Genomic DNA, 24,259 nt, shown 5'->3' on the forward strand with positions numbered 1-24,259 from the left:
TCCATGTCCTTCCTGAGCTGAGGGCCCAGAACTGGACACAGCACTCCAGGGGTGGCCTCACCAGCGCTGAGTCCAGGGGCAGAATCACTTCCCTGGCCCTGTTGGCCACCCTGTTCCTGAGCCAGGCCAGGATCCATTGGCCTTCTTGTCCCCCTGGGCACACTCTGGCTCCTGTTCAGCTCCCTGTCCATCCCCACTCCCAGCTCCCTTCCTGCCTGGCTGCTCTCCAGCCCCTCTGGCCCAGCCTGGAGCTGCCGGAGGTTGTTGTGGCCAAAGTGCAGGTCCCAGCTGAGGAGAAGGCTCCTGGCAGCCCTGGGAGCCGGGGAGGCCCCTCAGGGAGATGCTGCCAAGGGCTGTGGGGAGCTGGGGGTCTCCTCCAAAGCCTTGTAGGAGAGGTGGCTCTGGGAATTTTTAATATATATTGGAATTTCTTCCTTCAGAGGAGTGTGGAGATGCCACCAATGCCCGTTGTTGGTGGGTCCCTCCATCCCCTTGCAGGTTTGGTGGGGAGGAACAAGCCAGGAAGAACCAGGGTGGACCTAAAAGGGCCTCCACATCCTTCGGTGTCTCTGGTTCTTCGTCCTTTTAGGGTTCAAGGATCTTTTTCCAGTGGCTTATTTAGGAAGACATTGAAATTCCTGCCCTTTGCTGATGAAATGTAGGAAATAAGTTGTGTAGAAGCCCCCACGTGTCTAAAACCAGGCAGGGAAATGATGGAGATGGTTGGGAAAGCACTAAAAATGTGGGATAAGCTTCAGCTGTGAAAGGAGAGAGTGAGATGGGAGAAGGAACAGTCTCCAGAAAGGGTGAATTACGACTCCAAGAGGATATTTTAGGATTGCTGGGGAAAGGTGGAACTGTTTCTATACTGTTGATCCAAATCCAGCCCAAAATATGAGCAGTAGAGCTAATGATAGGATAAAAGATATATTTATTTTACTTTAATTTTACGTATTTTTATTTACTTCATTTTACTTTATTTTATTTTATTTTTTATTATTTTATGTATTTTCATTTACTTTATTTTACTTTTATTTTATTTTTTGTATTTTTATTTACTTTATTTCGCTTTATTTTATTTTATGTATTTTTATGTATTTTATTTATTTTATTTTACTTTATTTTATTTTATGTATTTTTATTTACTTTATTTTGCTTTATTTTATTTTTTTTTTATTTTATGTGTTTTTATTTACTTTTTAAATTTTATGTATTTTTATATATTTTTATTTCACTTTATTTTATGTATTTTTATGTATCTTTATTTTACTTTATTTTATTTTATGCATTTTTATGTATTTTTATTTGCTTTATTTTACTTTGTTTTATTTTGGTTTATTTTATTTTATTTGACTTTATTTCATTTTATTTTATTTTACTTTTTAAACTTTATTTTACATTATATTATATTTTACTTTTTTAAAATTTCATTTTATTTCCTTTTATTTTTTTTTAACACACAAATAATAAATCACTGTGGTGTTGGGATTTAAGAGGAGTTACTTCCCTGCTGGAAATGAGTTTTCAGCCTGGTGCAGCTCTAAAATCCAGGATTTCCAGTGTCTCCTGGAAAAAAGCAAGTGCCCCATCCCTGGATGAGGCATCCTTGGAGCATCTTCTCCTTCCTTTCTGCAGCTCCATCCATCCCTTCCCGTTCTCATCTCCAGGTTTGGAGCTGCCACCACATTCCAGAGCTGATATTTGGGTACATTCCTGAATTTACACCATTTTTAACAAGTGAAAAGTGTTTTTCCTGGTGTTAGAAGCTGCAGTTTTTTTGGAAGGAAAGTGTCAGGAGCAGAGTAAGCGTCAGGAGCTGGAATTCCACCCGGAATTCCACCTTCACTTGCTGCTCAAAGAACCCCGACCTGGGCACGTCGGTGGTTACAGCGCTCAAATTATCCTCCCCAAAAAGCTCCATCCTGGGATTGAACTGAGCCCAAAGCCCTGAGCCTGCAGAAATGCCCTCCCTGGGATGGGTGGGAGGAGTCCCATTGTCCCAGTGGCAGGAAAACCTTCCCGGGGTCAAGGCTCCCACTCGCCCAGGGCAGGTCAAGTGGCCTTGGAAGATCCGCGTGACTCCGTTTTGGAGAGGGGGTGAAGAGGAGCAGAGGTGCTGACTGAGCTGAAAGGCAACTCCCAGCCAAGATTTGGGTCTTGTGTTTCCCTTTTGGGATGTGTGAATGGCTGAAATTTTCCTGGATTTATTAGGAATCCCAGAAAATAAACCCTGGGATGAGCTCAGTTGGTCGGAGCAGGGTGCTGATAACACCAGGGTTGGGGGTTCAATCTTTGTGTGGGATATTCACTTAAGAGTGGGACTCCGTGGGTCCCTTCCAATTCCAAATATTCTGTGATTCTGCAATGGTTGAGGGACTTCTGGAAGCCATGGAATAATTTTGGGAAGGGACCTTTAAAGGTCATCTGGTGCAACACCCCATAATAAGCAGGGACATCTTTAACTAGATCAGATCCCTGTGTGGGCCATTCCCTTAAGAACTGGGCTCTCTGATCCTTGTGGGTCCCTTCCAGCTCAGGATGTTCCATGATTCTGTGATTCTCTAATGGTTGAAGGACCTCTGGAGGCCGTGGAATAATTTTGGGAAGAGAGTTTTAAAGGTCATCTGGTGCAACTCCCCATAATAGGCAGAGACATCTTCAATAAGAGAGATCCCCTTTTGGGCTGTTCAGCTGGGAGTTGGACTCTCTGGTCCTTGTGGTCCCTTCCAGCTCAGAATATTCCATGATTCTCTGATTCTGTAATGGTTGAAGGACCACTGGAGGCCACAGAATAATTTTGGGAAGGGACTTTTAAAGGTCATCTGGTGCAACTCCCCATAATAAGCAGAGACACCTTCAGCTAGATCAGATCCCCATTCAGTTGGACTCTGATCCTTGTGGGTCCTTTCCAACTCAGAATATTCCATGATTCTCATCACATCTGAGGTTGTTCAGAGCCCTGTCCAGCTGGCCTTGAATTTTTCCACGGATGGGGCATCCACCCACCTCTCTGAGCACCCAGGTCACCTGGTTCAAGCAGCCAAAAAACGACCCATCCCAAAATCCCGGCTCGTGGAGCTGCCTAAAGAGTCTCCTCTTCCTCTGGAGTTCAAGCAGGAACTGCCATCCCTAATTTTTCCTTTAGAGCATCAAGAGTAGACCTTGTGGGAGATGATGAGAACCACTGGGATGTTGGGAATTCCTGGAATTCATTTGCATTTTGCAGCGTTGCTCCGGGACGGTGCCGGGCACTGTCGGGTGGGTACAGCGTGTGCCGGGGGTGGGGGCAGGAAAAGTTCACGGTGAAGTTCCCGGGGTTTCGGGATGCATTCCAGGGCTGCATGGAATTGTCATGGTGGTTTAGAACCACAATTTGAAAATGCTCCTCTAAGTGCCCGAAACAGTCTCAAAGCAAATAAAAGCGCTGATGGAAATCAAAGCATAATTAACATTTTGGCTTTCCAGGCCGACCTCTTCCTGAGTTAACCAGGGAGAGTCAGTTACTGCTGCTGTGGAGCTTTATTAATATGGGATGCTCGGGGCTCCTTTAAAAGAAAATACTTGTTTTTTTAAAGGGGAGAAAAAAAAAATCGAGTTAAAAAAACCCCCAAGTATTTCAGGAGAAAGAGGGGGAAAAAAAAAAAAGGTGGTTTCTGGTTTTCAGCGAGCGGCAGGGCCACGGCCTCCAAAAATGAACATTTCCAGCCTGATACTTTGAAAAGAATGACTGAAAAAGCCCTTTGTCTTTGATGGCTGATTGTTGTTTTTATTTCTTGTTAGACAAGTTAATGTAAATCGCATTGACAGGGCTACTCCAAACACACTGATTTGTTGACATTAAGCTCCTCAGAGATGGAGGGTTGTGTCAACACCTCCCGGGAACTGTCAGGTTAACAAAGCAAGGATGTTTTCCTGGGGGAGGGGAACGGGGCTGAGGGGAAGGGGGGGGGCGAGGGGGGTGTTTTGTTTTTATTTTAGGTTTCCTTTAATCCTCTGTTAGTCTTGTATCTCGATAACCTCCTTTGGAAGGTAATCAGGGCAGGTCAAGAGGTGATGCTGACCCGGGAAGGGGAAGCAATCTTTCAGCGATCGACCGAGCTCCAACCTCTGCCGTCCGGAGCAGTTCGGTGTGAACTCTCCAAAGGGCTTTTTTTTTTTTCTTTTTTTCTCCCCTTTCTTCCCCCCCCCCCCCCCCGTTTTTTTCCCCTTTTCTGCTTATTTTTGCCAGATGGCAGGCACAGATTTCAGCTGGAACCACGAGTTTTTTCGCCTTCTCTTGGCACCTCTTCCCCGCTCGCGAGCGAACGCGCCGACCCCGGCAGCTCTCTTGCCCTGGTAGAAAGAGCTCTGCGAGTGTTTATTTTCTTTTTCGACAGAACGATTACCTATGTTTTTATTTTAAAAAGTCAAATCCCCCTGTAATATTTATAAGCCCGGGCACCGTGTGTGGAGGTGAAATGCCTTGAACTTTGCACCAACCGCAGCCTCGACCACGTTGGGAGGGACCCAAGTGGAAAATAACCGTCATGAAAACGTGGTGTGAGCACCAAAGTCACCTTCTTTGGGTTTGCACAAGTCCTGGCTGCGCTTAAATAAGGTCCCTTTGCCCTTGGGAGGGCTGAGCAAGTTTTTATGGAGCTGATCCTGGCTGTCACTCACTAGGGTCTGACATCCATCACTTCCAGGTGGGAGAGCCGAGGCACGGGAATGTGCGCTGGCAGGGAGTGGAGGAAGGCTGGAGAAGGGACTTTGGACAAGGGCTGGACTGACAGGACACAGGGAATGGCTTCCCACTGCCAGAGGGCAGGGATAGATGGAATATTGGGAAGGAATTGCTGGCTGGGAGGGTGGTGAGACCCTGGCCCAGGTTGCCCAGAGAAACTGTGGATGTCAATGTTCAAGGCCAGGTTGGACGGGACTTGGAGCAACCTGGGCTAGTGGAAGGTGTCCCTGTCATGTCAGGGGATGTAACCAGATGGTCTTTCAGATCCCTCCCAACCCAAACCATTCCATGATACTTAAAACTACTCTCGTGGTCCTTTATTTTCCTCCTCGCCCTCCTTAACCCAGGTCAAACGGGCCTGTATTTTGCTTTCTTAATAACTTTGCCAACCGCTGCTACAAAGGGACCTAAAAAAATGACCACTGTGAACCTTTCTGCCTTTCTCCTGTTGCTTTGCTTCTCTTCTGCCTTTGACTTTGACCTCCCTGTGTTGTCCTCTGTAGGGGGAGGTAGATGCCCACTCTACCATGTCGGTGAGTACAAGGCTTGTGTGTCGTGCGCGTCTGGTCTGCTCTGCTCTCACCTCCAGTTTTGGGGGGGGAAATTGAACCAGAAAAGGTCCTTCCTCACAGAAAAGAGGAGAGGAAAAGAGTGATTAAAAGTTTAAATCAATAGGATTAATGATGGTGTGATCCTGTGATAAAGAAGAGAGCAAGGGGAGGGGTTTCCTTCCCGACGGGTCACCCACAAATGTGTTGTCGCAGTGGCATCGCTGAATTGCTGATTTTAGAACATTTAAATGGCTCCTTTTATCCCCTTAAATTTGCAGGGGATTAGGGGAAATGCCTGTTATTAGGGAAAGCATGATGGAGACCTTCACCCTCTGCTTGCAAGTGAAAAGGTGTTTGTAAAATCCCGCCTGTATTCTGTGCAGAGAAATCCTCCCTGGGAATTCCAGCCTGATGTTCCTCCTGGTCTAAGTGCTCCAGCCTGGAGCTTGGACCACTAAGCCTTCCCTTGGACTGGAGTGCAAGGACAGGGCTTGGAGCAACCTGGGCTAGTGGAAGGTGTCCCTGCCCATGGCAGGGGAGTGGAATTAAATGATCTTTAAGACCCCCTTCCACCCCAAACCATTCCATGATTCTATGATTTTATCCCAAAGCCACTGTGAATCCTTGACCTTTACTCCCTCCTTGTGTGGATCAGGGCAATCAGCACCGAAAAAAAAAGTGAAGGAGACCTTTAGGACCAACCTTCTGGTTCAACAACCCCCTGTAATCGTCATTTCTGCTTGTTCCATGTGCGGGAGGAAAATCCTCGCGGCATTTCCACAGATAGATCGCAAACAAGGTGCTCCTGAGCCACCTTGTTTCCTCTATTCCCATGGCTGCAAACCAAGGCACGTGTGAGCAAAGCCTGCCTTGGATTTTAGTCGGTGTGAGATGAGCCTCAATCCCAGCTTCTGCTTCCCAGCCTTTAACCCCTGCTCTCCACTGGAACTGCCTTGGAAACATTGATATTCCACGCCACAGCTGGATGCTTGTCCCCCTTTTTCCTGGAAACTAAGCCTGGAGCATTTACAGGCTCTGGGCACCCGGGGGGTTCTAAGTCAACATCGAGGGCTCAAATCAACACCAGCTTCTGGGAAGAAAGAGCCTTGTTAAAGCAGTTTGGGGCCAGCTCCCATCAAAGCTGGGAGGGTTGGAGCCAGGGAACAGGCAGGGATGCTCCAGGAATCCCCTGTGGTGAGGCTGATGGGTCAGGAGTTCCCAGGATCCCCCTTTTGACCCCCTCCAAAAGCCCCGACCCTGCTCTCTCGCCCACCGGGACCTCTGCCTTGCAGAGCCCCCACATCACCCTTCCATCCCAGTCTCACCCCTTCCCAGCCCCAACTCCTTCCCTCTCCTCCCCTCCACAATCTGGGGTGCCCCCCCCCAGTGTCCATGTTTCCCCCCAAGCCCTATGACCCCCCAAAACCGAGGTCTTTCCACCCTCCCCATCTCTTCCTCCAGCCTCTCATCCCCACCCCTCACCCCGGGGCCACCCCTTGCTCTCCTCCCCTGACACTCTGGGGAGCCCCCAAGTGCCCTTTGACCTCCCACCCCTCCAGTTCAGAGTGCCTCCCCAAATCCTATGCCCCATAAGCCCCATAGACCCTATGGACCCCATAGGCCTTATAGACCCTATATACCCCATAGGCCCCACTGGCTTCATTAGCCCCATAGGCCCCAAAAAGCCTCATATACCCCACAGGCCCCATAGACCTCACTAACCTATAGACCCCATATACCCTATAGACCCCATACACCCCACAGGCCCCATAGGCTTCACTAGCCCTAAAGACCCCATAAACCCCATAGGCCTCACTAGCCCCATAGACCTTATACATGCCATAGTCCTTATAGACCCTATACACCCCATAGGCCCCATTGGCTTCACTAGCCCCATAGGCCCCACAGACCTCACTTACCCCATAGTCCCCATATACCCCATAGGCCTTATAGGCCTCACTAGCCCCATAGTCTCCATAGTCCCCATATACCCCATAGGCCTTATAGGCTTCACTAGCCCCATAGTCCCCATGTACCCCATAAACGCCCTAGGCTTCACTAGCCCTAAGGGCCCCATAGGCCTCACTAGCCCTATAGGGAGGGGGACCCATGGGCCTTATAGACCTCATGCCCCCGATAGGCCCCATAGACCCCATATACCCCACAGGCCCCATAGGCTTCACTAGCCCTAAAGGCCCCATACACCCCATAGGCCTCATAGACCGCATACACCCCATAGGCTTCACTAGTCCCATAGACCCCATACACCTCACAGGCCCCATAGGCTTCACTAGCCCTAAAGACCCCCCACACCCCATAGGCCTCACTAACCCCATAGACCCCATATGTCCCATAGGCCTTATAGGCCTCTCTAGCCCCATAGTCTCCATAGTCCCCATAGGCCCCATAATCTTCACTAGTCCTAAAGACCCCATACACCCCATAGGCCCCATAGGCCTTATAGACCCCATACACCCCATAGGCCTCACCAACCCCATAGACCCCATATGCCCTATAGACCCCATACACCCCACAGGCCCTAAAGGCCTCATAGGCCTGACAGGTTGGGCTGAAAAGGGTCGTCAACCCCCCCAGGACCCCGAACTGGGGGTGAAAAGATTCCCTGGCTTTCCAGGAGCGGTGTTGGGTGTCACCCACCCTCCGTGGTGTCCTCGGGGCGCAGCCTCTGAGGGAGAGACTCAAAGAGCTCTCCCGCCTCTGGCTTTTCCAGAATTCCAGCCATTTCGAAGCCAGATGTATTTATTCCTTTAATTGAATCCAGTGCCTAGACAGCTCTGGAGTCAGCTTCCTACAGAGAGGGGGGCTTTGCTTTCATTAAGGTAAATCAATGGAAAATAATACCTGGAGCTCCCCTGGAAAGGGTCAGGGATGGAGTAATCCCGTTACATGGCGGGATTTTACCGGGCTACTCTTAGTTGGGTTTGTTCTTTACTGCCACAGAGTCTTTAATTTTCCTCGTCACCCTCCTAATTTTCAGTCCTTTTAGGCAGTTGGGATTAACTGGTGGGAGTAAATCGCCGATCTGCGTGTCTGCAAGAGGTGGAAAACTAAAAACTGGATCGCACAAAGCAGCGGGACAAGGGAAGGATTGTAAGGGTTTAACGTGGGAAGGAGTCGTGGCCGATCCTGGAAGTTTCTTGGTGTTGTAGGTACAGATGTGTGTTAAAAAAAGTGAATTTCCCAGATGTGGACATGGACAGGGCATGAGCAGCATCCCAAATCCTCCCTGGATGGTCCTCAGGGGGTTTCCTCTGCTCTCCAGAGGGGATCCAAGTCTTTTAAGGGGTGGCTTGCCTTGAAAGTTGGGCAAAATTCCCTTAAAACACAGGTGCTTTGAGAGGGAGAAGATGGACTGGAGCAGGGCTTTCCTGGTGTTCTCAAGTGCCTCCAAAATCCCAAATGCTTCCCAAAACGAAGGGGTGGGAATGAGAACTGGCGGTTGCTTTAAGGCGAAGAGCAGAGCGTTCAAATCCCATGGATTTAGCGGGGTTGGCTGGGGGAACGCTGACCTCTGATTAACCCGGGAGCGCCGCTTAAGCTGGGTCTGGGTAAGCCAAGTTATCCTGTAATTACATGGTTTCTTGTCTGCTTTCAGCACTTGGAAAATTAATTGAAGCTCAAATGCCCAGTCCCATAAATCCTCGAAACCAGGGTGTTCACGCTTCCCTGGGCATTGCTTCCCTCTGTGGGGTCACCTTGGCACGTTTGGCTCGGATTTTTAGTTTCCAAACTTGGATTTTTTAAACTGTTTGACGCTTATTTTTTTTATGCGCCTCCATCCACCGAGAAGGAGATGTTGTGGGATGGGAGATTTGGCAAAAATCCATCCTTTGGAGTAAGGAATCCAAATATTCCTTCTCCTTCCTCAGCCTGTACCTTCCAAAAATCCTACCTGAAGATAAAGTTTGGGTTAGTTTGGGTTTTTTTTTTATCCTTTAGGAAATTTAAAGTGAAATAATAGACTTTCTACTTTCCTCTGGTTCCATCCACTGGCTCTTCCGAGGTTCTTAAGTTGGGAATGTTCAAAGGAACGTCGATGAACAGCAAATCTTCTTCCAAACCCTCTGCTACCTTCCTTAAAATATCCATGGGAGGAGACCCCCCTGCCTGGGAGGAGACCCCACTGCCCTGGAGGAGCCCGAATTCAAGTGCAATGTCCTCTGGGGTCCCTGTGCAGGGATCACTTGGAATGAGGGTTCTTGGAGCAGCGTTGGGTGCTCCGGATCATCGTTCGGAGCCGACAGCGGCGTGGGCGCGGTTGAGTGTCGTTGGCGTGGTTGAAGGACACCAAATCCACCATCACAGGTGTCTTTTCACAGACCTATGTTCTCCCTGGATATTCCAGCCTTGGTTGGATGTAATAGCAACAGAGGAAAAGACTTGAAAAGAGCAAATCCTTATGGATTTCTCGTGGGATCCGTCTCCACTGTGTTTCACGAAGGGCCCTAAATAAGGAGAACCCGGGGGGTTAATTAAAAACCAAAGTATCACTGATTCCTACAGCTTTCCCCATCCATCTCTCCGTTTCTTCCATCTTCTCCCTGTTCTTTAAAGCATAACACCTAAATATTGAAAATCCAACACATGATTTAGTTTTTGGGAAAAGGTCGAAGGTTCCGATGCCGCTTGTGTTGGTCACTCATGGATCGGGTCTGCATGGAACGTGGAAAATCTGCTGGATGGAGCTTTGATGGCTCAGGGAGTGGGTGGTTTGGTTTTTTTTTTATTTTTTGGTGTTTGGAGCTCATCCTTTTCTCCAGTCTGCTCCACATCTGGCCCTTAAGCCGCGTGCTGGTTGCGTTTCCCCCCGACATCCGTACGTCACGCCGACGTTCCCTCGGCATCCCAGCCAGCAGGAATCTGCGTAAATCGGGAATCTGGAGCATCCCTGTGTGTGTGAAGGGTGAGGAACCCCCGGTGTCAGCGTCCTGGGGGACGGGTACCACGCTCCAAGCCTGGGGATCCTTCCTCTTTTATACAACGTCAAATTATAATTATAAAATTATTCGGGAAAGATGATCCCATTCCCTCTCTTTCAAGTCTTCCCACTGCCATGGTTGGCAGATGCTTTGCCCTGATAAATCAGCTGAAAGAAACGTGGCTCTCGCTTCTTCCTACGTTGGGGAGGGGGGGAGGAAATAATAATATAAAAAAAAATAAAAATCTGTGTTTAATCAACTTTTTGTTTCCAAAATGGCAGCTGCTTTGTATTTAATGGAAAATCAGGCTCTTCCCAATGGAAAGAATGTTATTCCCAAAGCGAAGACAAAAGAAAATAAAAGCCACAAAAGAAGAGGATGAAATATGTCCTCTTTTTTTTTTTTGTGTGTGTGTGTGTGTCTCGCTCGTTCCAGTTCGGAGCCGCGCGCTCCGATCACGGTCGGGCCACGGATCTGCTTTGCATCAAGGGACTGGGAAAGTCCCGGGTCGTGGACACAGGGACCAGGAAAGAGCCTTGATTTGCTTTGGGAAACACAAATAGGACCCCAAAAAGTGAGGGTTGCTTCGTGTTTCTTGCGTCCGTTTTGGCTTCAGGCTGGAAGAGGGTGGATTTCGATGGATATTGGGAAGGGATTTGGCGAAGGGTCTGGAGGGACAGGACAAGGGGGAATGGCTTCCCACTGGAAAACGGGAGATTTGGTTGGGATATTGGGAAGGAATTCCTGCCTGTGAGGGTGGGGAGCTCCCTGGAATGAGTTTCCCAGAGAAGCTGTGGCTGCCCCTGGATCCCTGGAAGTGTCCAAGACCAGGTTGGAGCAACCTGGGCTGGTGGAAGGTGTCCCTGCCCATGGCAGGGGGTGGGACTGGATGATCTTAAAGGTCCCTCCCAACCCAAACCATTCCATGACTCTGTGGACTCGTGGAATCACTGAGGTTGGAAAAACCCTCTGAGATCATCAGTCCAACCGTTCCCCAGCACTGCCAAGGCCACCACTGACCGGTGTCCCCAAGTGCCACATCCACGTGACTTTAAATCCCTCCAGGGATGGGGACTCCACCACTGTCCTGGGCAGCCTGTTCCAAAGTCTGACTGCACTTTCCATGAAGAAATTTTCCTTAGTATCCAACCTAAACCTCCCCTGGTGCAACTTGAGGCCCTTTCCCCTCGTCCTGTCACTTGTTCCTTGGGAGAAGAGACCAACCCCCTGGCTCCCCATCCTTCCTTGGTCTACTGCTCGTGTTTTCCTGAAGTGTTTCCTCAGGAACACATGGAAATGTTGGAAAATTAATATTTAGTTCCAGGGAAAGGCTGCCAACAGGACCCTGGTGGCAGGATCTCTGTTGCTCCTGGTGGGAACATTGGGATCAGGTGGTTACATGATTAATGAGTCTGCAGTTAAATCCAGTGGCTTCCAAGGGTAAACCCTCTAATTCCTAGGGTTTCTCAAGGCATAATGCTGTCCTATCCCTAGCTTTCCTGTGTCTGGTGTGAAGCTCCTTCCAGCAATCTCTGAGGCATCCCAAGAGACCAGACAGCACTGGATGCTCCAATGCAGGGTCTGTCCAGCCTTGCACACAGCTTTCTCTGCTCTAGACTCTTTAAAACCCACTAAATTAAAAATATCCTACCCTACCTCGGGATTCTGTGCAAGGAAAAAAGACACAGACAGTGAAATCTTCCTTTTCCTTGGGTTTTTTTTTGCTTATGTCCATATGTAAAATACCACCCCCAGCAGCCTCCCAGCTTTGCTGCAAACCCCGGAGCTCCAACGAGGGGTCTCTGCTTGGTTGGGTGTTTGTGTGGCTCCAAAAGGGTTCAAAGGAACGATCCCGTGCTCGGTGGTGACAGCTGCATCCCAAGGGACTTCCCTTCTCCACCCCCTGCCCTTCCTCCTGTTTATTTATTTTCCTATTTAAAAAAAAAAAAAAAAGAAAAAGAAATAATAAAGTAGCTGTGGCTTGTTGACTGTGACAGCACAGTCCGAGAGGGAAAAAATCCCGTGTTCCTGAGCATGGCCTTGTCCCAGAGCCTCTGATATCCTGGATCCCACAATTTTAGGTGGTTACAAACTCCTCGAGTTGTGCTTTGGGGTGTAGTTACTCCTGCTTGTGAGTAGATGCAGTTTATAGGTGCAGGACTCCTCGATGTAGGAAAAACCTTTCCATGGGGCTGGTAACTCTGCAAGTTGTTATTAAAAACCTCCAAACCGAATAAACCAACATTATATGTTTTTTAAAAAGCCACTTTCAGCTCCGTCTGCAGGAGCTGGTCGTGACCATCGCCCCTGGTGTGATTTCCCCTCTGCCTCGAGCTCCCTCCAGCTCCAGCCAAAACAACCCCCAGCCATTGACCTCGGGCACCTTGGACACAGCCAGGGGTTTTTTCCTCTTTTCTTGGAATGTGAGGGGGGGTTTTGTAACAGGCTGGTTTATTTTGTGTGGTGCTGGATAATTGCCGTGTTTGCTTTTTTATTCCCCCCCCCCCACCTTTCCCTTTTTTTATCTGCTCTGCTCCTGTTGGGAGCTCCCTTTGCCGTGCGCTGGTCGTGCTGCCGGATCCGGGGCAGCCTGTTTTCCCTTTAATCCCCAAAAATAGCAGAGAAGTGGTAAATGTTTACTCCTGGCAGTGACACCCCGTGGATTTTTTTTTTTTTAAATACCTCTGGAAAGCAGCCACTAAAACGTGGGCTCGTGCTCAGCTTTCCCTGGATTCTGAAAGCTGTCCCGTTCCAGACAAGGGATGGTGGCTTTCCAGGTTGGTTGGAGCTGCTCTTTGGACTCTTCAGCTTTCCGGGGGAGTGGGGCTTTGCAGGAGGCAAATTCCACTTGGGATTGTGTTTGTTGGCACTGCTGCTCTTTGTAGGTTTTCCGTGGTGAACCTGAGGTGTCTCAGTGCTGGGAGGTTGTCTCTGGAAGCAGTGATGGTGTGATTGGGATGGTCAAAGTCAGCAGAGGTCCAAAATTCCCAGTTTCACTCAGAAAACACTACAACGGGAAAAATCGTCTTCAGCCTGGGGATTTTCCCATGGCACCGAAGCTTCTTCCGTAGATCCCACAACCTACCTTGCTCCCAGCCCGGGGAACCAGGATCATCCTGCCCAGAACATGGATCCTCCTGCTAAACCACAAACTCTGGGTCATCAGGTCACTTCTGGCACGGCAGGTCCTGGGGGGAAAGAGACCCTTCTTATTCCTGGGAAATACTGAGGAGCATCCAGGGGTCCAAGGCTGAGGAATGTCCAGGGACCCAAGGCTGAGGAGCATCCCAAGTGTCCAAGGCTGAGGATCATCCCAGGGGTCCAAGGCTGAGGAACATCCAGGAGTCCAAAGCTGAGGAGCATCCAGAGATCCAAGGATGAGGAACATCCCACAGGTCCAAGGCTGAGGAATGTCCAGGGGTCCAAAACTGAGGATCATCCAAGGGTCAAAGGCTGAAGAATATCCAGGGGGCCAAGGCTGAAGAGGATCCAGGGATCCAAAGTTGAGGAACATCCAGAGTTTCAAAGCTGAGGAGCATCCCAGGGGTCCAAAGCTGGGAAACATCCCACTGGTCCAATGCTCAGAAACATCCAGGGGTCTAAGGCTGAGGATCATCCCAAGAGTCCAAGGCTGAGGAGCATCCCAAGGGTCCAAGGCTGAGGATCATCCCTTTCCCCAGCAGGCATTACTCTGTGCTCAGGAACCCTGACCCACAAACGTTGCTCATGGCCAACCTTCCCTTGTTGGCTGGAAGATTTTCTCCTTCTTTTCCTTGGCAAATTCCAAAAAACCACGTGAACGTCGACTTGTAACTTGGTGCCAGTTGCCTTTTCCAAGTCCATAAATCCACACAATGGCCTCAGTGTTCAGCTCCTGGGATGACTTCATGGAGCCAGAGGTGGAATATGGAGCTTGGCAGTGGCTGAAATGGGTGGCTGTTGATGTTCACACATCACTCACCTCTCGTGTCCCACATGGGTCGAGTCTAATACAGAGTTAAGCTCAGCCTGGAACACATTCCCTGCTGGAAACAAGGGACTTGTCTCCTCTTGTCCTCTTTCCATAACACAATCTGGGGAGGAAAAGGGCATTTCTTCCTCTTAATAAGGGTGCTAAAGCCAAAAAAAAATAGAATTAGCTGAATAAGAGTTGCTCTCCTGATACTTGCCCTGGTTACCAAAGTGGTCATTGATGCCAACTGAGCTCCAACCTTCAGATGGGACATCTTTGGAGACCACCCTGTTTAGGGTGGCACTGACCCACCCACCAGGCTTGGTCTCCTTGACCATCTGACCTGCTTGGGGCTCTCACTTGTCCCTTTTTCCTGGAGACACATCTATTTGCAAGTTGTTGAGTGCAGACCCACAGCTTTTGGCTTGGGGGGTTTTTTGGAGATTTTTTTCATGTGGTTTTGTGCGTTTGGTCTTGGTTTTTTTGTTGTTTTTTTTTTCAGCTAAAACAAAGCCAAAAAACCCCAAAACAAACCAGAAAAAAAAAAAAAGAGGAAGCAACGAAAAACCTCCACAAAAAAAAACCAAAACGCTTTGTCCAATTGAAAACGGGTTTCTGGGCAATTAATGAGGGGTTTATTTCTTAAGTAAACCTCTTAAAAACATTTATAAATGTACTTGTTGTACCTTTGGGTTGGCTGGTTGGGAGGTGTTAATGTATCGGGGTGATGCTTTGGGGGTTTTTTTGCCATTTTCAGTGACTGCAGAACAGTTGGTTTTAAAGAAAAAAAGGCAAATCAGGATGACATGGACAAGCCAAATTTCCACTCAGGAGTTGCCAGAGCTGATTTGCTGGATTTACCCACGGATCTGGGGCTGTGGTGTGGGCAGCAAGAGGATCCAGAGGCATCTGGAACAGGAGATGAGACGTGGGAGGTTCTGCAGGGACTGAGGTGCCCACACGGGAAGGATCCGCCGGGATTCCTCTCGGGTTGGTGCCACCAAACAATTCCTCGTTATTACACTATCACCTTTCCATCTCCTGCAAAATCCCCCCTTCCCAGTGTTGCCTTAGGAATTGGGAAAGTCAGCAAAGCCAGTGTTGAAATTTTTGGGACAACTTGGGGTGTTTATAGAAAAGTGGACATTTAATATTGACGAATTTGCATTTTTGTGGCCTGCTTTTGTGTTGCCTGCTTTTGTACACGAAAAGGAAATTTTTGTTGGTAGCAAAAAAAAAAAGAAAAATAATTGGAAATTCTGAACCTGTTTCAGGCCTGTCAGACTCCGTTTTCCACGGAAAAGCTGTGGTAATTCCTTGGGGAGTTGGTGGAAGGGCTCCCCGTGCTACAGCAGGACTTGTGTTGGCACTTCAGTGACCACATCCCACCTAATTGTGGGGAAAAGCAGGAGGCACCAACAGGTTCCTCCTCTTCCTCTGTTGCCCAGAGAAGCTGTGGCTGCCCCTGCATCCTTGGAAGTGTCCAAGGCCAGGCTCTGCTTGGCATCAAGGAACTCAGGAAGTGTCCGAGGGTGGACACGGCGACCGGGAGAGAGCCTCAATTTGCTTTGGGAAACACAAATAGGATTCCCAAAATGTTTGGGCTGCTCCATGTTTTTTGCGTCCATTTTGGCTTCAAGCTGGATGAGTGTGGTTTTAGGTGGATATTGTGAAGAAATTCCTGGCTGGGAGGGTGGGGAGGCCCTGGCACAGGTTGGGCAGGGAAGCTGTGGCTGCCCCTGGATCCCTGGAAGTGTCCAAGGCCAGGTTGGAGCAACCTAGGCTAGTGGGAGGTGTCTCTGCCCACGGCAGGGGGTGGAATGAGATGGTCTTTAGGGTGTTTTCCAACCGAACCATTCCACGATTCTGTGAAAACCAGAGGTGCTCCTGCAGGGTGCTGGGATGGAGCCACGAGGTGGGAAGTGGCAGCTTATTCCTGATTGCACGTTATGATTAATGGATGTTTATTTTAACAACCCTTCCATTTCAGTAGCTTTTAATGAGTCCTTTGATAGCAAGTCCCTTAATTAACAAGGCAGCCTTTCGGCGTTTCCTCTCCCTAATTGGGAACAGATTGGCTGTTTTCAAACAAATCCCGGGAGCAGGGCCGGCTCCAGACCTTCCCTGTGGTCCATCCCATCCTCCTGGGAATCCAGGGGCTTCCAGCTGCTGCCCAAGGATCAAATCTAGATGAAAGCAGATGATTCAGGGGGGATCTCCTCAGGGATGATTTGCTTGGGGGGCCCCGTGCCGGGTGGTCCATGGGGGTAGCCCATGGATATTGGGATTGGCAGGTGCTGCCCAGGGAGGTTTGGAGTGCCCAGCCCTGGAGGTGTCCCTGGCCATGGCACTCAGTGCTCTGGGCTGGAGAACAAGGTGGGCATCGGGCACGGGGTGGATTTGATGATCTGGGAAGTCTTTTCCAACCTCAGTGATTTTATGGGGATGTGCTCTGGGAGGTACCCCTCGGTTGCACCTCTGGGAGAGCTGCAGATGTTTGGCTCTTCCCTTTCTTCCCATGGCCACAAGGAAGTTTCCTGCATGTCCTGGATGTCTCTGCCTTGGGAGGGCAGGGAGGGCACTGTCACCCTGAGGGGTGTCATGGGAACACCAGCAGCAAAGAGGTGCCATCGAAAGCCATGGACAGAGGGATTCCGTGCCAGAAATGTGGTTACAAACTGATTGGAGTCTCAAAACAAACCATAATCCTAAATTAAAAGCCAAACCTAACCCTAAATCCGTGGATTTTGCTTTGATAATATGCTCAGAATTCCTCTGTTTGAACTGAAGGTCAGACCAAGCAGGTGCTTGGGTGTCTTGGCCATTGAGAACCATCAACTTTCAACCAGACCCCCCTGCAAATCCAGGTCATTTTTAATGGCATTTGCAGAGGTTTTAAATAAATGAGTGACCCCTCAGAGCTGTCTCTGGAATTGCTGTGAGGGATTTGAAGCTCTTTGGCTTTCTGTCAAGTTAAGGAGTGTTTGGATGATCCTCTGGGGCACACAGTGTGACTCTTGGGGATGGGCCTGTGCAGGGCCTGAAGTTGGTCTGGGTGATCCTGGTGGGTCCTTTCCAGCTCAGCATATTCTGGAATTCTGTGAAGTTGGAAAATGAACAGCAATTGGTGACTTTGAGGTGTTTGTTTCCCTGTTGTCTGCAGAGATTTCAGTTTGTGGTTGCAATTCCTCCTCCTTTACCTCCCTCTCCAAACCTTATCTTGGATTTTAGGCAAATTGTTCCTGAGCTGGAGGGACCACAGTGTTCAGTCAGGTTGTTTCTGAATTGCAGACGGGGATGGAGCTGGTTGGGAGCCAGGCTGGGAGTAGGATCAGGATGTAATTCTGTGATTGAGGGGACACCTCAGTAGTGTCTCCAGCATCCTTGTGAGGGGCAGGGACTGAGCTCTGCTTTGGGGGGACCAGGGACAGCACCCAGGGAATGGCTGGAGCTGTGCCAGGGCAGGCTCAGGTTGGATCTCAGGCAAAGGTTCTTCCCCCAGAGGCTGGTTGGCACTGCCCAGGCTCCCCAGGGCAGTGGCCACAGCCCTAAGGCTGCCAGAGCTCCAGGAGGGTTTGGCTGATCCTCTGGGCACAGGGTGGGACTCTTGGGGCTGGGCCTGTGCAGGGCTGAGGGTTGGACTGGGTGATCCTTGTGGGTGCCTTCCAGCTCAGCATATTGTGGGATTCTGTGACAGACCAGTTGTTCCTGGGCTGGAGGCCCTGCACTGTTCCATTAAGTTGTTTCGGCACTACAAGGATGGAGCTGGTTTGCAGCCACGTCAGGGAGCAGGATCAGGATGGAACTCCCTGATTGCTCAGGGCTGGCACAGGGAGAGCTTTTGGGAGTGCCCCCGTTCCGCCACACGCTCCCAAAAAACCATCAGGGTGATTGGCACGAGGTCGGAGCCGTCCCGGCTGAGCGCGGCGGCTCCTCTGAGCCCGGGGCTTTCTGAGGAACTCCGACGGCAGGGATGACATTGGAGGGATCCTGCTCCTGCTCCACCTCTGTCCCAAGGCACATGTCCCGACACCACTGCCCTGGGTGGGGCAGTTAATGATTTTGGGAGGGAGGTGAGGCTGCTGGAAAGCACGTCCATCACCCGCTCGGCTCCGTGTGTCCCCGTGCCGGGCGGGCGAGGCCGCGCTCTGCCAGCTGAAAAATGAACCAGAGGGGGGGAAAAAACCAGCACTGTGAAGTGAAAATCCATCCTAAATAAGTTCCAAAGAGCCAAGATGTTGTGATGTGAGGATGTGCTTGATTCCTGCCAGCTCAAACCATTCCAGGTGGGAATACAAACAACTCGCGGCAGCAGCTTATTAGCGGTGATATATCAGTGTCCAGGTGCTGGTTTGTCTCCTGTCAACAGCAGCTGCTTATCAAGCACATTTCCCACTCCATTTCTGGGGAAAAAAAGTCTAAAATTGATGTTCAGCAGGCGCTGCTGATTTTATCAGGAGCTGCTTTAAGTGGGCACTGGTTGTGTCGAGCACGGGGATGAGGCAGGAAAGGATTGGGTTCAGTCTTATTTATAAGGAGGGAGAACCATAAATTCTGGGAAGGGTTTTAAATCTTGGTGCCCAGGGCAGGAGATGCTGGTCATCCCTGGTGGTGCTTTCCTTTCTCTAAGCAGACATTTAACACAGTGATTGAAAGCCCTGTGGCATCTCCAAGGTCTCTGATAGTAAATATAAGGAAAAATGGATTAATGCTTAAAAAGGGGGGGGAAATACCTTTATATACTTTTGCCTTCCATCCAGAAATATTGGATTTAAACTCTCAGGCATCTGTGTTCTTTAAGAGGAAGCACTGAGGTTTTTTTTGAAGAAGAAAGACTTTTAGGTGTTTAAACCTTAAGAATAATAGAAAACAAAGGTCATGGTCTCAGTTGGCCTGAGAAGGTTCAGCTTCCAGGTTTTCAAAGGTGAAATATAGATTTTTACCTTCAAAAAGTTTTGGGCCTGAGCAAATCCTGTGTGGAAAAGGAAGGAGCAGGGAAGGCTGAGACAGAAGCTGGTCCTGGCCTTGGTGGCTGGACCCCCTTTGCCATCTCTGCTACGAGTTGTGGTAAAAAATAGTCACAAAGAAGGTGCTGAGGTGCCACTTGGAGGCACTTGGGTGGTGAAGACTCGATGAGTACTGGTGCTGTCAGGCCCTGATGATTAAATTACTTCTCCCATCCCACCTTCCCCGTGTTGGCCTCATTAACTTGACATTTCATCTCAATTATTTGCTCCTCTTCACGCCCTCCCAGGGGTGTCACTTGTCATTCACAGCAGGTCTGGCTGGACAAGGAGTTCCTGCACGAAGCAGGCGTAGAAAACCCTTTAGGTGCCTCCACGTGGGCTGATCTGCCCCTTGCTTGGCTTCTAAGAAGGTTGTTCCTCTGCAAGTTTTGGCAGTGGGGCAGAAAAGCCTTCCTGGGGTTTGTCCTTGGTGTGGTTGGCAAGCTGGAGGGAAGGGATGGCATCCAATGGGAATGGACAGGCTGGAGATGGGAGCACTGCAAAGCTCAGGAAGGTCATCAAGGTCCTGCACGTGGGTTGGTCAGACTGGAGAAAAGAAGGCTCCAGGGAGAGCTGAGAGCCCCTGGCAGGGCCTAAAGGGGCTCCAGGAGAGCTGGAGAGGGACTGGGGACAAGGGATGGAGGGACAGGACACAGGGAATGGCTTCCACTACCAGAGGACAGGGATAGATGGGATATTGGGAAGGAATTCCTCCCTCTGAGGGTGGTGAGGCCCTGTCCCAGGTTGGGCAGAGAAGCTGTGGCTGCCCCTGAATTCCTGGAAGTGTCCAAGGCCAGGTTGGAGCAACCTGGTCTAGTGGAAGGTGTCCCTGCCCATGGCAAGGGGTGGAATGGGATGGTCTTTAAGGTCCCCCCAACTCAAACCATTGTGATTCACCTCCAAGGCTTCTCCAAGGACTCCAGTGCTCCATGCAAACTCCTGCTGACGTGGAGCGTGAGCTACTCCTTGGTTTTTTCTCCTGCTCATCCAGGAAGGGTGAGGAGCCCTGTCCCCCCATGGCCAGTGTGGGTGGGAGCCCCAGGGCGTGGCTGCAGGGCTTTGCTTTCTCATCTCTGCTTCCATCTGGGTGTTCTGCTCAGGGGCACGTGGAGGGGAACCCACACGAGGAGCAGTTGAGGTGCTTGGTGTGTTCAACTGGAGAGGAGGAGACGGAGGGGAGACATCACAGAATCCCAGAATATCCTGAATTGGAAGGGACCCACCAGGACCATCCAGTCCAACCCTCAGCCCTGCACAGGCCCAGCCCCAAGAGTCCCACCCTGTGCCCCAGAGGATCAGCCAAACCCTCCTGGAGCTCTGGCAGCCTTGGGGCTGTGCCCACTGCCCTGGGGAGCCTGGGCAGTGCCCAACCACCCTCTGGGGGAAGAACCTTTGCCTGAGATCCCACCTGAGCCTGCCCTGGCACAGCTCCAGCCATTCCCTGGCTGCTGTCCCTGGTCACCACCCTCATGGTAGTCTGCAGCTTCTGTGTGAGGGGCAGAGGAGGGGCAGCTCCAACCTCTGCTCTCTGTGAGCAGGGACAGGCTCCCCAGGGCAGTGGGCACAGCCCCAAGGCTGCCAGAGCTCCAGGAGGGTTTGGACAACACTCTTGGGGATGGGGGGGGATTGTTGGGGTGTCCTGGGCAGGACCAGGAGTTGGATTTGATCCCTGAGGGTCCCTCCCAGCTCAGGATATTCTGTGATTCTGTGAAAACCACTCTGCCCCAGCAAAAACTCGAGTGTCTGTTGGAAGTAATGAAGAAAAATCACGCTGGGGCCGTGTCGCGCTTCCCGCTGCGCTCGGGGATGAGGAATCGGCACGAGCCGTGTTTTAAATAACCAAATGTGTCAGAAAAGCACAAATAAATGATGAAAAGCAAAAGCAAAAAAAAAAGAAAAACAACAAACCAGAGCTCTGCTAAACTTTATGGTTGCTGTGCTTCATCTTCATTTTAGTGCAGGTGTTTGTTTGGAGGTGAGTGATGAACGTTCCCGAGCCTGGGAACGGCTCGGAGCAGCGGAGATGGAGGACCCTGCTCAATAATTCACGGCCTGGCTCTTTCTTTTTTTTTTTTTTTTCAAATAAAAAATGCATTTTTTTTTCCCCTCCTGCTGAAGATGAATGTGGCCTGAAGACCCAAAAGAACTTTGCAGAGCTGGTGGTAAAAAAAACCCCACACTTCCCAGCACACGCATCAAAGGCTTGCTCATCCCTCCGTGCCGCGGTAACGAAACCGGTGATGCTGAGCTGGAGACACGGGGTAAACTTTAATCCCAGTTTAAACACAACTTGTGGAGCGCCTGTAGAAGTGGGTGAGATCTCCTAAACCACGCCTTGGGTTCAGAAAAGCGTGTTAAGGGGCTTTTGTGTGTGTTTGAGGACATAATCTCCTGCTGGAGCTGTTGTCAGGGGAGCACCGCGATCCGCCAACGTCGCCGTGGGGTTGTGCACGCAGACATTGGGGTTGTTCCTGAGGCTTTGGGTGGAAATCTGCTCTTGTGCCAAAGGATTTCCCCATTTTTAGGGGTTTGATATGTGGTGCAGACCTGTGCAAACCTTACCTGTCAAAAAGAGAACCAAGTTGTGGCTCCTCCATCCCTGGAAGTGTCCAAGGGTGGGTTGGGCAGGGCTTGGAGCAACCTGGGATAGTGGAAGGTGTCCCTGCCCATGGCAGTGGGGTGGAAATGAATGGCCTTTAAAATACCTTCCAACCCAAACCATTCCAGGATTCTGGAGCCCCTCTGCTCTGGAGCCAGGAGAAGAGGGGCTGCAGGAGCGGTGGGGTGTTATAGGGCAGTGTCCTCACTGTCCCCATATGAGCTGTGGGGTGTTATAGGGCAGTGTCCTCACTGTCCCTGTGAGCTGTGGGTGTTATAGGGCAGTGTCCTCACTGTCCCCATATGAGCTGTGGGGTGTTCCAGGGCAGTGTCCTCACTGTCCCAGTCTGAGCTGGGTCAGAGGCTGCAGGAGCTGTGTTATGTTATAGTTCTCCCTGGCTGTTTGTGACTGGAAGCTACTCCAGGACTTCTCCATGTGTGTTCCAGAGGCTGCCATGAGGGACACGACCCCACCTCACCTCTGTGAGGTTCCATCCATCCCTTCCCCCTCCACACACACACACACACACACACACACACTCCCCACAAGGTGATTCTGACCCAATAACCACTGATCTGGTGTCTAACAGGAGAGCCTGGGGGCAGCCTGGGGGATGATGAGTTTTTGGGCCACAATGTGGTGGTTACATATGATAATTAGCCATTATTATAAGACTGTAACAGCTACTCTGTGTGCTTGTGCTAAATGTCCTTTATGCACCTGCTCTCCACCTGACTTCACCCAACAGTGCAGGGAATTCTTCCTTTGGTTTTTGGCCTCACCAGGTGTCCCTTTTCCCTGCAGGGGAAGGTGGCCCAGACCGCCTGCATGTCGGCCTGCAAACACCTCTCGACGTCGCTGCTGCAGCTGCTGCTGGAGGCCGAGGTGAGGCAGCTCACACTGGGGGCCCTGCAGCAGTTCAACCTGGACGTGGAGGAGTGTGAACGTGAGTACCCTGTCACCCCCTTCCCCCTTGCCTTGTCTTGCTCCTTTTCCTTCGTGCCTTGAGATTTCCAAGCGCGCGGACCGGGAATGGTGAACGCCCCGTGGAGCTCGGGATCACTGGGGGAAGTGTCATAGAATCATAGAATCACAGAATCAGAGAATCATAGAATCATAGAATCATAGAATCACAGAATCACAGAATCAGCTGGGTTGGAAGGGACCTCCGAGATCATCAAGTCCAACCCTTGATCCAACCCCGCCGTGGTTCCCAGCCCATGGCACTGATGCCACATCCAGTCTGTCCTTAAACACCTCCAGGGATGGAGAATCCCTCACTTCCCTGGGCAGCCCATTCCAATGGCTGAGCACCCTCTCTGCAAAGAAATTCTTTCTAATCTCCAACCTAAACCTCCCCTGGCACAGTTTAAGACGGAACCCTCTTGTCTTGCTGATTGTTTCCTGGGAAAAGAGACCAACCCCCAGCTGGGGTCGAAGCTGAGGGATAGAAGTTTTGGTCTTCCTTTTCTTCTTTATTGCTCTGTTGGTACTCTGGAGAGCATCCCTGCTTTTTGAGATGGAGTGGTTTAAAAAATAGGAGATATTTGAGTGCAGGAGTTTATTCAAGAGTTTATTTGAGTTTATTTGTGACTCTTTCTGAGAAGCTCTGGAGCCAGGCTGGGAGATCTGGGGGGGTTACCCTGGAGAAGAGAAGGCTCCAGGGAGAGCTGAGAGCCCCTGGCAGGGGCTAAAGGGGCTCCAGGAGAGCTGGAGAGGGACTGGGGACAAGGGCTGGAGGGACAGCACACAGGGAATGGCTTCCCAGTGCCAGAGGGCAGGGATAGATGGGATATTGGGAAGGAATTGTTGGCTCTGAGGTTGGTGATGCCCTGGTCCAGGTTGGGCAGAGAAGCTGTGGCTGCCTCTGGGTCCCTGGAAGTGTCCAAGGCCAGGTTGGACAGAGCTTGGAGCACCTGCTCCCCAGAAGTTCTGGTTTTCTCCTGACCTCAGCCAATCGTCTTCTTTTCCTGCTGCAGGGATTTTTTTTTCCTCACAGTGAAACCTTTTTGCAAACTCAGTGTTATGGAAAAAAAGAGTCCTTGGGACAAAATGACAACATCTGCTCAGAGGTGTGTGTGGAACGTCGTGGTGGTTTTGCTCTCAAACCTGCTCATTTTGGGTCATCTGGTGCTCACCTGAATTAGGACTGAAATCCTGAGGTTACCTTGAAGTTGCTGCTTGTCCTACTCAGTAAAAGGGTTGAAAAAACAGAGCTCAAAGAAGACAAAATCCTTTTTTTCATCCTATTTTTATAATTAAGCTAAAGCAGAGTGAACACCCTTGTGCACAGGATCCTCTTTGTGAGAGAGATGGATTAATTAATGGGATTAGTGTTGGGATGGATTGGTGACTGTGGCTGGTGAAAACCCAGAGCTTGATAGAGCTGATAAGAAGTTCAGGAAATCTTTGCTAAGGTATTTTGGGGACTTTTTCCCCCCCCCAAATATCCACCTTTTTGTCTTGGTTGAGGTGGAGATTGGGATGT

At 50.2% G+C, this 24,259-nt stretch overlaps 1 protein-coding gene across 6 annotated transcripts in view; it reads left to right on the forward strand.

Annotated features, from left to right (window-relative positions):
* EXOC6B (exocyst complex component 6B) overlaps positions 1 to 24,259 on the forward strand; it is a 329,969-nt gene that overhangs the window by 222,438 nt on the left and 83,272 nt on the right. For 3 of the 6 annotated variants that reach the window (XM_051798180.1, XM_051798176.1, XM_051798177.1), the window contains one exon: positions 22,576 to 22,717. In XM_051798180.1, coding sequence (XP_051654140.1) covers positions 22,576 to 22,717 — 142 coding nt within the window. Of the gene's footprint in view, positions 1 to 5,226; positions 5,347 to 10,055; positions 10,890 to 22,575; positions 22,718 to 24,259 lie in introns of those variants that run through there. The other 3 variants (XM_051798179.1, XM_051798181.1, XM_051798178.1) reach the window with 2 other exon arrangements.

Source organism: Manacus candei, unplaced genomic scaffold, assembly GCF_025592945.1.
Source record: "Manacus candei isolate 608988 ecotype Guabito, Panama unplaced genomic scaffold, ASM2559294v1 h1tg000048l, whole genome shotgun sequence".
NCBI lineage: Eukaryota > Metazoa > Chordata > Aves > Passeriformes > Pipridae > Manacus > Manacus candei.